The 15,406-nt window shown below is 44.4% G+C and overlaps 1 protein-coding gene across 2 annotated transcripts in view; it reads left to right on the plus strand.

Annotated features, from left to right (window-relative positions):
* The window catches only part of BOD1L1 (biorientation of chromosomes in cell division 1 like 1), a 500,752-nt gene that overhangs the window by 95,848 nt on the left and 389,498 nt on the right, over positions 1 to 15,406 (plus strand). For both annotated transcript variants that reach the window (XM_078678462.1, XM_078678463.1), the window contains exons 4-5: positions 882 to 1,814; positions 13,569 to 13,724. In XM_078678462.1, coding sequence (XP_078534588.1) covers positions 882 to 1,814; positions 13,569 to 13,724 — 1,089 coding nt within the window. The remainder of the gene's footprint in view (positions 1 to 881; positions 1,815 to 13,568; positions 13,725 to 15,406) is intronic.

Genomic DNA, 15,406 nt, shown 5'->3' on the forward strand with positions numbered 1-15,406 from the left:
GACCTCAGGCACTCAGCAGTGCACACATGCAAGTGCCACAAAGGCTGCTGGCCTATAAACATCCATGCCCTATTATGTAATAGGCCAATAGGGTATTATCGGTAGTTTCAATCCCCCTGCCCTTTTATCTACTATGGACTTATAGGGTAGGTCATGCTAATTATAGGTGTACCCTAACACATATTGTGCAAACCTAATGCATGTGTATGTTTACACTTGTCTTTTCAACATAGCACTGGCTTGGGCTTGTCAGCAGAGCCCAGGGTACAGTCAGAGTCAGTTACCTCCAGAATCCATCAGCAAAAAATGGGGATTCACAGGACACACAAGATGACTTTGCAACAGATGAAAAGACATTGTGTATGTGTCGCCTTTTTAGCTCTTCTCAACCGAAATGTTATCAGCAAAGATATGAGAAAAAAGACAAATCTAAAGATCATTGGTGTCAAGACAACATTTAAAGCAAGCTAAAACAGGATGTTGGTGTCTTTCAAAAAGGGTTGTTCAGACTGCATGGTTGTAGAAAAGGAACTTTAGCAATAAGTCATCATCTTGTAAATTTACGCTCACCTTGCATGTTTAGAGCCCTTACATGTACGTTGGCTTTAGCCTTTCAGGTGCCAGGGCTTTGAAAACTTCCTCTTTTAATAGATTCTTAAATTCTGCATTTGAGAGAGGATTATGGCGATTGATGTTTTAAAAAAAAAAAACTATTTTATTGTGAATGAGGCCCAAGAAGAGGTCCCAGAATGTCTAATAATTTGTAGAGTTGGAGTTCATACTGCATTAGATTTTTAAGTACTCCTATCTTTTTGTTGTATTCTTAGTCCTGAGCTCCATTCTTATTAAAACAAATGTGTGCCTTCTATGTTTCTTTAAAGGTTTGTCTACGGCTGGCCCTAGCGGGAATGTAGCAAGTGATGCAATGTCTATTTTGGAAACAATAAGCTCTCTGAATCAAGAGGCATGTGCAGCACGGTCTTCAACAGAAACCCCAGTATTAAAAGGCACTGAGAGAGCATCCAGGAAACTTCTTCCTCAACATAATTTTGATTCAACTATAGAAAAAGATCACAGCTCTGAAGAAGCACAAGAGAAAAGAGATTCACAGGAAAAATCTAGCCCTGAACCTCAAGTTGAAGGAGGAGATACAATATTGAATCATGAAGAATTGCGTGATGCCCCATGCACAAATGAGGAAATCATGAATCTAATGAAGGATACAGGGATTGGGAGTCTTTCAAGTGGAGAGGGTGTGGTCGAGAGTGCAGAGAAGAGTAAAATAACAGATAAAAATGAGGAGCGAAAAACTAAAATGATTGATAAAAGTGATGAAAGGAAAGTAAAATTGATTGAAAAAAGCGATGAGAAGAAAGTTAATGTCATTGAAAAGAGTAAGGAACTAAATTTTAACGAAAATGATAAAAGCGATGATTCAAGAGTTAAGTCCGCTAAAGAGCCTGATAAAAGTGAAGGGCTAAAGGCTAAAGAAATTGATATGAGTGAAGAGCAGATTTCTAAATTATTTGATAAATGTGAGGACCAAAAAGCTAAGAAAATGGAGAAAAGTGACAAAAAACTTGACAGTATTGAAAAAGACAAGAAAGAAGACAAACAGGAAAATAAGACTGACAAGAAAGAGGAGAAACGGGAAAATAAAACCGAGAAGAAGATAGATAATTCAAAGAAAAATGATGATCGCTTAAAATCAAAGGAAGAAAGGGCATGGAAAGAGAGAGAGGCAGATTCTCGAAAACACACAGCTTATGACAGACCCAGCAGCAGATACAGAGTCTCTCAAGTTTTAAAAGAAGGTAAGACCCCCTTCTGTTCTTGGCCTGTTTTGTTATGTCAAGCCTAATCATTTTATACAGCAGTTGGAAAGAATAAGGGCTTTCATGTCAGAGCCCTACCTCAGTATTGCCCAATTTTGTTTACCCTATTCCTAGTTATATATTTTGAAAAGATTTGTTAAAGAGATTTATTGGAATCGAATTGTAGAAAGTAAAGACTTCTGAAAATTCATTGGAGAAGTGTAAACAATGTTCAGCATGCTCAAATGGTAGATCCTTCAAGTCCTTATTCATTTTGGTTGTTGTTGACTAGCAACATGATTTGCATTGCACATTTTAAATTTTATTCATAACTGTTTGCACGCTATTGTTGCTTTATCATACCTTCATTTTTCTATTTTGAAATTCCATATATCGATAACTCAGTTGACACGTGTTTTATCCTATCACTGATACGCAGTGGGCTTTCTCAAGGCTGGAGAAACATTTAAGTTATATGATTATATTAGACCTGGCATTTCTTGGCGTGATTACCCCTGACTTTTTGCCTCTGCCTCCTCTATTTTTGATGCTGTGATGGATTTAGTTTTACTGGCTTAGATGCTTTGGGCAGTTTGCCACTGATGATCAGTGTCAAAGTGCAAGTGTGTGAGAAAGTGCCCTCTTTCTTGCATGGTATGCCCCCACTTTTTGCTGAATTGCTGATGTGCTTTGACTGAGTGTGCCCTGGGCTCCTGTCAATCAGGTACCCAGGGCCTGTGTTCCTTCCCTAAAACTGCATTGAAGCCTAAACCCAATTGGCATCTCTGGCCCCAGGTAAGCCCCTGGTAAATGGTACCACAGGTACAGAGTGCACTGTGACCAGAGAAGGCCCCTAAGGCCTGCAGCACTTATTTTGCCACCCTTGGAGTCCCTGTACCCTGACACACACACACTGCCTTTGCAGGCTGCGTGTTTTGGTGCAGAACAAAGTGAGGAGTCGACATTGCACACATCCCTGTGTGCCATGCCCACAAACCACTGCCCTGGCATCCATCAGTCACCCCTCTAGCTCGGTGCCCTATGCCAGTGGTGAGGGTACAGGTGCATGAGCCCTGTACCCCTACAGTACCCAGGTCCATTCCTGGGCACTGTAAGTGCAGTGCTGCCATTAAGAGTATATGGTGCTGGGAGTTGGTCATCACGAACTCCACAGCACCATAATGGCTACACTGAAGACTGAAGAGTTTGGTATCAAACTTCTCAGCACATTAAACCCACACTGATGCCAGTGTGGGATTTAATGTAAAATGCACGACAGAGGGCATCTTAGAGATGCCCCCTGAAACTCGACCAACTCCCAGTGACCTGACTGAGTGGCTGCAGAGGCTGCCACCACCAGACATGTTTCTGGACCCCTGGGTTTAGAGCTTGCCGCTCTCGGGGGCCTGAAACAATGCACATCCTGGGATGAGGTGCCAAGCCTCCTCCCCCAGGATGGGCAGGGTTCACGAAGGAGAAGCTTCAAAGGCATACCGCCTTTGTGAGCCTCTCCATACCACCTGCTGTACTCAGCAACTGGTCCCCACTGGTTCTAGCCCCCCCTTTTGGCGGGAGATCTGGCGGGAAAAACAAAGTGAGGAAGAGAGGGTGCACCCACCTCTGCCAACTACACTCCTAAGATGGGGGAGGTAAGGTGAAGCACAACCTTGAGTCCCCGCCATCTTGAGGTTTGGGGACCCAGCCAACCAGGGACAGGCTCCTGCCCCCCCTCCCACTGGAGAGTGGCAGAATAGGGGGGTGTACCCACCCCAGGGAAGGGACCCATTGGTCCCTGCCCTTGACCTTCCTGTAACGCCCCTAAATTTAGTATTTAGGGGCACCCTGAACCTTCCTTCCTCAGATCCAGCAACCACAAGAAAAGAAGGACAAGAAGCTTTGCAGAGCTAACGAGGACGACACCCACTGATGTGGCCTCAGCCCTACAGGCCTGTCTCCCCTCGAACATGCTCCTTTGAAACCTCTGTATGTCTAGCGGCCAGCAGCCTCAAAAACCCCGGAGAACCTGCCTGCATTCACTTTCCAAGCTGTTTCTCATGTGAACACCGGACGTGTTTAAACTGCAGCTTCTGGTGCCAGCCAGAATCAGCGAATACAGCACACTCTGCACCCGCAGAGCCCGGCCCATGTTTCAGTGAACAAACACCACGAGAAGGTCCCCCCAATGCCTGCAGCCTCAATCCAGAAGACTCCCCTACCACGACCAGAGTGGGTAAGAAAATCCGACGTCCCAAGGCACCCCTGCACCCGACGCCCCACAGCCTTGTGTGCCCAACCCAGCAGTGCCTAACCTACCCTTTACATTCCTACTTACCCCTCGAAGTGTTGGTCGCTCCAGGAAGATCCTTGTCCCGAGCCTGCAGTGTTTCTTTGTCCCGGAGAATCTCCATTGAAATCAACAGGGCACCCGACCTCAAAACGGCACTCTGCACCCGGCTGCCCTAGCGCCGCTGAGGGTGCCCCTTTGGTGCTAACTTGGTCCCCAACTTGCCCTGAGCTTAACACTAGGAGCTTTGCTCACTCAACTCTGTGGCCTGCTTGCCTGCAGCCACCAAACAGAGCCCCCCCTCCTCCATAGGATAACATTGGGTCTCAACACCCTGCACCTGGCCGCCCGAGTGCTGCTGAGGGTGCAAAAACAGTGCATCACTGACCCTAGGGGACCCCTGAGTCAACCCCAAGACCCTAACTCTAAAAAACGATTACCTACCTGGAAACCGATAACCTCTTTTTCCTCATAGAATAATATTGACACTTTTTCTCCCACAAAGTTTCTAAGTGTCGACTTTTGAAAACTGCAAATGTTCCTTAAAAGTCATCCGAATAACAAAAACGCATTTTCTCAACTGTTTTCAGGAAATGTCCCAGTGCTGAATCCAGGATCCAACACTGAGTAAGAAAAAGTATCGATAACCTAACTAACCTGCTAAGTGAATTTCCTCCCATAGGATAACATTGGTGATTCTATGTGCAAAAGTTTCTGCGTCAACTTATGAAATGCAATAATATTCTTTAAAAATCGTACCTTTAACCAAAACGCATTTACTCACCTGTTTTCAGGAAATGTCCCAGGGCTGAATCTAGGATCCAGTCCTGTGTTAGCAAAAATAATCTGAAAAGTAATTAACTGCATTTTACTTAAAAAAAGCCCATTTATTCGAATGTACTATACCTGCAATGTGTTGCAAACTGCTTACTTAAAACTGTAACCAGAACCAGTACACGTTACACTGCAATTTTGAACTGTGTTCATACAAGTAATTTACTACTGAAAAGTATTTTATGCTTACTTGTTCCAGGCTTGCTTGGTTCTAGGAATAAAACAACAGTATATTTTTGGATTCAAAACAATTGGCCTAGAGTTCGGTTATTGAGTATGTGAATCAATTTGCTGACTGAGTGAGTAGATCAAATGCTTTACACTGTCCTCTGATACTGCCTTATTGCTCGACCAAGATACCACTTTGGAGAGTAAGGTTCTATCTAACTTTAGGCTCTGCCAAACCTCTGGTTGACCCTTGGGCTCTATACACACTGTACCTCTCTTTGGTGCAGTATATATAGAGCCAGTTTCTTACAGAGTGCTCCCTGTGTAAAGTGTAATGGTAATTGGTACTCCATGATTGGTATGTTGCCTTACTAGTAAAGTCCCATGTAAAGTGCACTATATGTGCCAGGGCTGGTAATGCAAAAGCTACTAGTGGGCCTGCAACACTAATTGTGCCACCCACACAAGGAGCCTTAAAAGAAAGGATTCAGGCCTGCCACTGCAGTGCCTGCTCTCAGTTTGTTAAACTGCCATGTTGTCCTGACAAGTGCACCCACTTGCCAGGCCTTACTCTTCCCTTTCTATGCACATCGGACACCCCTATGGTAGGTCCAAGGTACCCCCTGGGCAGGGGGCAGTGCATGTTAAAGCTAGGTTGTCTACTGAGGTGTGTACTATGTCCTGTCAGTGAAATAATCTCCGGATTCTTTTTCACTGTTGAAAGGCTATCTTGCCCATAGGATAGAATGGGGAGGCTGTGTAATATGTTTCCAGCCTATCTTCTCAAAGGCTTAGATGGAGAGGTGAAGTTTAGTATGCATGAACTCCCAATTCAATAACACATCCATTTTGTGAAGGTGGTTTTTGCATTGTGTGTTTGGAAACCACTCATTTATAAGTGGCTAGGTTTTTGTGCTCTAAGATTTCTGTGCGTCTCTGCCTGGTTGTGGATTGACTGTCTGGATCTGAAAGACATAGGATCTGGGGAATGTCTTGACCCAGGGGAGGAGATGAGACAGCCACAGGGTGACCTGCATCTGGAGTGTAGGGGAGAGGAGTAGCTCTTAGAGGTGAAGAGGCCTGGGCTGCCACCATAAAACAATGTCCCCATCTCCTGCTGAGTGGTTAAGGATCCAGACCCCTACTATCAAATGAAGAAGCTGTCACTGGCAGGGAGACACAAAGAACTGGTTTGGACAGGGGTCAGTGCCCCCTGAACACAAAGACTTGAAAGGCATTTAGGGGTATAACTATGAGAGCTGAAACCCCTGAACGTTGGATTGCTCAAGACTGAAAAGGATTGAAACTACTTCGTGGTGAAGAGGAACCTTTGCCAAGGAAGAACCACCTTAAGAGAATTAAGGAAAGGACTGACCCTTGCTGTGTGTTCTGGGGCTGGACTGCAGTTTGCTGATTTTAACCAAGGAGAGGCTAAAGGGATTTTGCTGTGTACTGTGCGCACCTGCTTGAAAGGACTTTGCTGTGTGCTGTGTCCTGAAGTAACTGTACCCCAAGGGCCTGAAGAGAGCCATCTCCCTGTTGTGGAAACTCAGAAACACATACGTTTCCAGGAGAGTCTCAGCGACACTGTGTGTGGGTGCTTTTTGCAGTCCGAGGCCCTCGTAAGAACTGCCCTGTGATCATGGGCACCTGGAATCCAAGCGAGTCTCAGCGACGCTGTGTGCGTGGGATTTTTGCAGCCTGAGCTCTTTGTGAGGATTGTCCTGTGATGGTGTGCTCCCGGAGTCCAAGTGAGTCTCAGCTGGGCTGTGTATGTGTGCCCTGTTGCAGTCTGAGATCTTCGTTATCGCCAGCGGCCCGGAATCCACAAAGTCGCATGGGAGGCCCAAATCGCGAGAAGCGGAGAGAAGAGCGAGGTCGCACCCCCAAAGTAACCTGTGTTGCCGACAGGGGCGGGGTGCAGGCTCGGAGAGGGACGCTCTCGGCCTCTCCCATTCTTGCAGCCCGAGCCTCTGCTTCAGCTCGTATCGCGGCCCGTACTTGGCGACGTGCGGCAGTAACGGGGCCGGAGTATGGAGCTGCACTTTGGTTTACACCATACCAGTGTTGGGGGCATCTGTTGACTGAAGCGGACTGCGAGTCAGTACGAGTGGCGGAGAGACAGTCTACAGCAACGTGATCAATGCTGGAGTGTATTACGCCTTGCATTATTTCTGCATTACGAACTACCTGATTAGTGTATTACGCATTGCATTATTACTGCATTACGAACTACCTGATTGTTGCATTACGCATTGCATTATTTCTGCATTACGAACTGCCTAATTGTTGCGTTACCTGTTACATTATTTTGGCATTACGAACTGCTTGATGCATAACGAACTGCATTATTTTTAGTTTGCAAAGTGCCTGATTCTTGCATTACGAACTGCATAGCATTGCTTTAGGACTGCAGTGGTTCTTCTAGAATTGCTCATTCACATCGCCAGAACCTACAAGGGATGGCTGGCCTAATAACCGGCCAGGAGGAATATTACAAATACGCATATGTTGGATTTATATTGTGTGGTCTCATGGTATATCATTTTATATAAATATATACTTCTTTTTATGAAACTTGTGTGGAGTCCATGTGTGGTGTCATCATTGGGTTATAAATACTTTACACACTTGCCTTGAAGATAAGCCTAGCTGCTCTTGCCAAGCTACCGAGGGGGTGAGCAGGGGTTATCTAAGAAGGTGTCTGTTAGACCCGTCTGCTTCTGAGAGTCCCCTCACCACTATGATTTCTTTTGTTCCCCTGTACCTTTCAAAATTTGTCGCTTTTCTTTGTCTACCAGGACTTTTTATGTGTTGTTTCATGGGGTTAGATGTTCCCTGACGCCCAGTTGCTCACAAGGTTTGTGGCACCTATTTACAAGGAACCTGGCGAAACCTGTGGCATTACAAACGGGGTTGTCAACCTATGTATATGGCCCCAAAATGGTGAACACCCCTTTTTCTTCATGTGAGTGACTCCCATTGGAGCCTTCATGAACCCTGGCCTTTTGAGGTTTTGGCGCCCTTTGTTTGGCGCGCATTCCTGACAGGAATTCCTTTATTTCCCTCAGGTACACAAAATGGCTGCTCTAGAACCACAGTACGGTGGCTGGTAGTGTCCCAAATACACCTCAAGAGTGCCATGTCATTGTCACAGCCAGAGAAGGTTCTAGAACCTTCTGGCTCGTGCCAGTACCCCAGGGCACTGGCTATATATGGCCCAGTCCCTGGCGGCCATTTTAGATTAGATTGGATTAGATTAGATGAGAAGAGATTCCAGACTTGACACCAGATTGACACCTGCCCTGTTGACTCCTGAGGTGGCTGGCAGCGCGGGCAGTAGAGCAGCAGAGGGGTGCTGGCGTTGTTTCTGACTGGCGTTCCAGTCAGCTACGTGAAAAGTGTCCTAGCGCCTACAGCGCCTGCCCAGCGAGTTCCTCATTGCCCCCAAAGACTGTGGCCAGATTCGTGTGCCTCCCCGCCCCCCCCCCCCCCCCCGGTGGTGAATTGTGACCGATTACGCGAGTCGCGAGGCGAGAGCAAGTTCGCCGCGACCGCCAGCTGTGCCCCATTCGCGACAGGCGCCTCTGGAGGGGAGCTCGGATGTCTCCGAGCCCCACCAGCATAGAGCGCTTCCTGCGCAGACTGAAGGTGAGGTGGTGCGCCGGGGCGAGGAAAGGCCGGCCTTCGTTGGGCCGGACTAGCGTCTCTGCCACTCCCCAGTGACCCGGGAGCTGTAGCTGTGGGCGGGAACCACCCTGTATGCGGAAGTCGGAGGGAGGTCTGTGGAGCCCCTGAGAACCCCGTCGCTGACGAGGGAGGTGCTGTGCCCGACTGAATCATATCCCGATTGCAGCCGATGTGAGGTGGGCCCTGGGCCCGTTTTGTCATATTGAATGCAGCGTTGTGAAGGAACTGTGAACCGGCATTCGTTTGACTGTGCGTGAGGATTGTGTGACCTCTCCGGCCGCCCGTTCGTCAGTCTAAAGACTTTGAACTGGTGCCGCCTGAGTTCTAGCGATGTTAAAGCCCGTAGGCGCGCATAGACTTCACCGGCAAAGCAGAGATCCTATCCTGGTGACAGCCGAGTGCAAATGAAGTATTCACTGTGTTTCCTTGCCTTTTAGATACACGCGCATACGCCCTGAATGATCCCTAAAGAGTCCCAAACCTTATTCTGTGCTCAGAGAAGCTGTATACATTGTCATTGAAATCAACACAAACTGTAAGAGTTATCTTTCCCATTTGAAACGTATTCCAAATGTGATGTTCCTAAAGTATTTAATTGGTGGCAGCGATACCAGAAGAAACATGTGGTTATTTATTTAAATGAACCAGTATTTATTCTGATATTTATTCTGATATTTATTGTGATATTTATTTGTGGTACTCATTCCTGAAGTTATTCTATTTATTAATGCTATTTATTCCTGACTTTATTTATAGAACTATTTATCACAGAATTGAAACCCAGAATTGTATGACCAAAAGAAATGTGTATGTGCTTTCACAGTCAACCCTATTTACAACAGAGAACTTTTATATAAAGGAATCGTATTTTTCTACAGCAGTGGTGTGATGTCCTTCTCTTTGGTGTGGCTGTGCAGGGAGTTATTATTGGGTCAAAGCCGGCTTAACACTACAGCCTTCACTTGCCTTGTCACTTGAGCCAAGCTACCCCCTTTGTGCTGGGCTTGCCCATCGCAGGTCCAACAGTGTCCTTCCTGTACCTGACGTGGAAGCAAGGGTCCCTATTTGGCCTACGGTACCTATCTCAGCCAACGAGCGACCCCCCATGTCTAACAGATTAAAATCACAATTAAACCGATTTTGATTTAAGTGTTTGCATACTTGGAATAGTGACACTGCATAAGGCTAGGTATTAACATATGAACAAAAGTTCTTAAATGTGAAGGAAAGCTATTTTTTCTCCTGAATTTTTCCGGACCATCTTACCTTTTTCCACCTCAGCATCCTTGACAGACTGTAAGTCTCTTGAATGTGCACATTTGTTTGACATTCCACCATACAAGCACCATTCTCTTATGGAAAGGAAGAATACTCTGCTTGGAGTACTGCTGGTTGACGGGAGTTCACATGCTAGTGCCAGCCTCAGAACATTTTATCTATGATCTGGGAGGGAAATCGACTGGTCCTTTCTCTCGCGCATTTATTCAGCTCCTTGGCTTGGGGGTGGGGAGGGCTTAATTCTACCTTCATATATGTACTTTGTTTTGTGCGAGTGAATTCATGAGGTGTGGTTGATGAGTGTGGAGTGTAGATGGTGTCTGTGATAAACTCCATCTACGAAGTGCTTTGCTTTCTTGTGCTTAGTGATGTGTTGGAGTGCGACCTATGGTGGAATGCCTGGCCGTGCAATATAAGGAAGTGAGATTGAAGGCTAGATTGACAGTCGTGCAGCGCTTACGTTGCTCCTTAAGTTCTATTCATTCCCTAGTCCTTGGATTACATACTCTGCTTTTTCTAGAACCCAGTGTGTCCCCCGCATCATCATTTCCTGCTCAACACTAGCAATGAGAAGAGAAAGCAGAGGGAGATAGGATTTCAATTTCAGTGATGTTTGGTGGTAGTAATTAGTAGTGGATAAGTGTGCAGAGGTGAAGAAAGGAACAGATGACTGCTCCCTAATTGAACTGGGCTATATCCTTCGCTCGTGTGATGTTTTTAGTCAATTCTTTAGCCCGTCATCCTTTGTAAGGCTAAGACGAACACAGTATGAGGTACCCATACGCCCAACATTAGTCACATGGGTCACATGTGCAGCCAACTTGGGCTTACTACAGGTGTATTTACACCCCTTCTCCTTCTGTGGGCGACATTCAGTATGGGACTATGAAAAGTTGGTTGCGTGGTTCACTTAAAGGCATTGAGTTTGCTGCTTTGAATAGTATGATGCAAGGTCCACCAGGAATTTTGCCACCACTGTGATCACATGCTGAGAACTGATTTATCTTAGACCGCTTCCTGTGATGAGAGTTATGCTCAGTCTAGAAACATACACTTTTATTCACACTGTCACGCACATGCTTACCAGATTTTGGCACTGTGTATTGGTTATTGGTGTTATTACTTTCAATTTTCCATGGACTTTTGTGGCGCTTTATTTTTATTAGATTTGTTAAAGATTACCAAGGTGTCCTGTATTATTCTGTCACCATTGTTTCTAACATCACCAGGGGAACAACCCATAGATTGGAAAACTCTCCCTACAGTCCTTACTGGGGTAAACCGGTTTTAAAATGTAGGTAGATCTGCTCCCACATCTCCCTAGAGATAGCAAGGGTTGGTTACTCAACTGTAACTGAAAGAGCACTAAAAGTCCCAATTGGGGTCAAGTGCTAGATCTGTGGACTTGGATACGAACAAGATGGTCTCGCGCTGCTTATCAGTGGTAAGCTGAGGCGCACAGAGGAAGAATCTGGGTGTGAAATTATGACTTTTTACCACTTATCAGCTTAAAAGCCACTGTGCCCTTTAGATTCTTCCATAGTGGTTGTCAATGTTCCACATCATGCTTGGTAGAGAATGTTATGGTGTCAAGTTGAGACTGTAAAGTGGCTGGAAGACACCAGCTTCAGATGTTTCAGCAAAAAATCTAACCTCACAGCATGCTTTCATATAGAAATGTTGGCCTTGTGAGTTGCAGAGAGAATATGTGCCTTTGCTGCAGAGCGGCATATGGGAAGCTTCAGGCGAAACTTCAAAAGGTACAGCAGCACTGCAGCTGGATTTCACAGGTTACCGAAGTGCAGCACTTAGAGTAGTACTCTGGATCCTGCAGCTCTGCATCTAGAGCTTGTAGGATTCTACATTGCTGCATGCAATTGGTGCACTACTTGCAGAGTCCATACGGTACTGCAGCACTGGAGGTAGAGTTCATGGGATACTTCAAGGCTATATGTAGAGAGCATGGGCTACTGCAATGCTGCTGGACGGATGTGGTGCAAGCAACGTTTAAGGGGTACTTTTAATCTTTTATTAGAAATGGAGGAACGAAGAACAACGCACATCTGCAGATACTACTTTTCTGTTGGTCTCTAAAAAGCCAGACCATGAAAGTACTAGAGTGTTTCACATGTGCCCGTTTTTACCTTATTACTATGCAAACTGAAGTGAAAATTGGGCTGCAAAATGCAGTATTCGACCCTTTTGTTTAAATTTAAAAAAAAGATTCTTGGTGCATAACAAAACAGAAGAATCAGTTGCATTGAAATTTCCCTGAAGAGTTAGGAGTACACTACATTTTAATTGGATATTAAAACACATATTTACAGTGCGAGTGGTAATCAAATTATTGAAAATACAGAAATACAATACAGTGGTAAAACCAGGGTACTGGCTATGTATTATTCACTGTTTGTGACCTCTAAATGAGTGAGAACCCTAACAAAATTCTGAAAATATAACAGTTTTTGAAATTACAATAATGTTCACAAACGTATACTGATCGAGGTCATGCCACAACTAATATGTAATGACCTTGCACTTATATACTGTTGGAAATCCTGATGTTCGCAAACACCAATATCAAGCTGAAATGAAGCAAACATTGGTAGCAATCAATATTACTATGTAATTGTCCCATGCAAAGCAGAGGGATGGGCTTAATCTTGCCAGGAAGATAAGTTCATCCCCAACATTATGTTTAGTGTCAGACTCTTTAAGTGGGACTACCGCATTACCCATGGTCCCTAGAAGCTCTGCTTCAGTAGCTCCTCACTCTGAGCAGTATTTACCGACCCAAACTTGATGAAGGGAGCACTCCTGTTGATCCTGAAGCCTAAACATTCTTTTAAAAAACATGTTTTTATACTTTTATTTTGACTGAGTGAAAATACAAATCTAAAACAAGCCATTAACTATTGAGTTCGAAAAGGCCTATCAATATTTAAGGACATCCAAATTACACAGAAGTGGTAATTGCATCAAAGGAACAAAAGCATCTATTTTTCTCAGAACAGGTGGAGTTGTAGTCTACTTGGCAGACCACGTCCCAAAGTTAAAATTAGAAACCCAGCTTTTGCCATGGCTATTTAGCATCAGCAGAAATAAAATAATTGTGCAATGATGTGTACTCATTAATGCGTCATCATGACTGTAGTGTTCCAGTGTGATGACGTATATACATACATGTATTTACCATTACCATTACAAAATGGATTCCCATTTCGAGGAGTAAATAAAAAATAAATTAATAAAATGTGCACAAAAGTGCTTTTTCACAAAGGGGAGGCCCAGTAGCAAATTGCTGTTCCCAAACTCCTGAAACATTAAAAATAAATGAGAAAATTGTCTGAAGGATACATGTCACATAATGGAAAATGGTGTTTGGACGGCCAAAGACCCAAAGCACACTATGTACTGGTATTGTCCACAATCGACCCTGATATTTTAGCCTAGTTGTGCATTTTCTTTTACCTGTTTTTCATTTTCTATTCTTATCATAGAGTACTCATCAGAAGATTCTGATTCAGATTCAGATTCCCTCACCGATATCACGGTCAGCTCTGTCCACACTAGTGATTTGTCATCTTTTGAAGAAGAGAGTGAGGGAGTACCTGCTGTCTCAGATAGTACGGAAGAAGGAGAAATCACATCTGATGGTAAAACCTTGATCAGAAAATGTTTAAACTGATGCACTGTTCCACAAAATGTTACCAGATGTAACCATTTTTCTGTCGATAATTGTGTGTATGTTTACACATTATATATACATATTTGTGTGAGACGTAATAGTACACTTACTAAAAATAACGTGTCTTGTTGGGCTACATTTATCTCACTGAAATGGTATGTAAACAGTCACTTGCTCACTCATATTACACAGTCGCCGCTGTTTGGTTATGGTAAGGACCTAGTTACCATTGGAAGAGCGTTTTTGGTTTGCATATAACTTTGGCACAATTGAACGTATCTTCACAAAACATTCTAAAAAAGAAAAATAGTTCATCCACCTCAGCTCCTTTCTTGAAAGTTTTGGCTGGTCATTCAAGAGGAGGCCAAGAAAACAGGGGGCTCCCAAAACACAATTTCACCGTGCAAGTTCCATAGAAATGTTTGAACAGCACTATCTTCTTAACGGCTGAATGAAATTACTCCAAATTTAGCAGAAAGCTAGATCTTTACCCAGAATGCATGCTTGTTGTGATTTGGTGTAAATCTGTCGGTAGTTTTTGACAAGTTAAGGTTTAGAATTTATGTACATCTAGATGGTTGGTTTCGAGGGACTCTCGCAGGGGTCCTTCAAGCAGTCAACTTTAAATAATAGAGCAGTCTGATTGGCCAAGATGGCATCTTTTCCTGTCTGCCCTCTCGCAAGTCTCTCCAGAGCTTATGATATGATTGACTGTATGTTGCACCCCTGATTTCAGGACATGGGGACTCTCTCCCCATATCCTGAAAATAAGAATAATATATATTTTTTTTAAACCAAGGTAGTAGGGGAAGGGGAAGGGTACCCTTGCCCCATGAAACGTGTGGGGAGGGGCCCAGAGGGACTCCCCTGACCAAATTGCCACCATCCAACAGGACTCTAGCAGGAGCTAGTGGGGTCTTCCTGCTCCTGGGAGAGTCCTTTGGGAGAGGTGGGGCAATGCTGGCTGATGTGAGCACCATTGGGAAAAAATGGCAACTTGGGCATGCAGTTAACCCACACCGGCTTCTTTCCAGAGTTTGGGTGCCTGTTGGGTGTTAGCTGCCCAAAGGGTGTTAGCTGCCTGTGGGGTTGGGAACAGGGCCTGACCATAGGGCAAGGGCTGGGAGTTTGGTGAGGGCTTGTCCGCAGGCCATATGCAGCGGGGTTGGCATTGTTACGTAGGGTAATAAAATATTACGTTATGTAAAAAAATAAAACCTAGATATTCCCTTAAAAAAACAAAGGTTAAAGTGATGTTATAGGTAGGTGAAAATGTGAGTTTAAGGATAATATTTTAAACTAACTCATTCGCTCGCCATGTACTGCTTATTGCCTCTCTTATTGAGTCACTCATGACCTGTTCAGTGACATCATTGATAATGTCACTGATGACATCTGAAATGACATCACTGCATAGTTGGGGCACGAGTTATAGTTAATTTGAAATAACTATGAGGTGTTTGAAGAAAATTGAAGAAATTCCTGGAGCAAAAAATCGAGCAAACATCTGAACAAGTTAAAAAATAGACATTCAAATGTGTTGTGGCATATCTGATCTGTGGTTCAAATCTTATTAAATCAGGGAAAATAGGAAAGACTATACTGGATTGTGAATAAGAGATTGAGTTGAACAGCGAAAAAACCTTACAA

This window comes from Lissotriton helveticus, chromosome 2_2, assembly GCF_964261635.1.
Source record: "Lissotriton helveticus chromosome 2_2, aLisHel1.1, whole genome shotgun sequence".
Taxonomy (NCBI): Eukaryota; Metazoa; Chordata; class Amphibia; order Caudata; family Salamandridae; genus Lissotriton; species Lissotriton helveticus.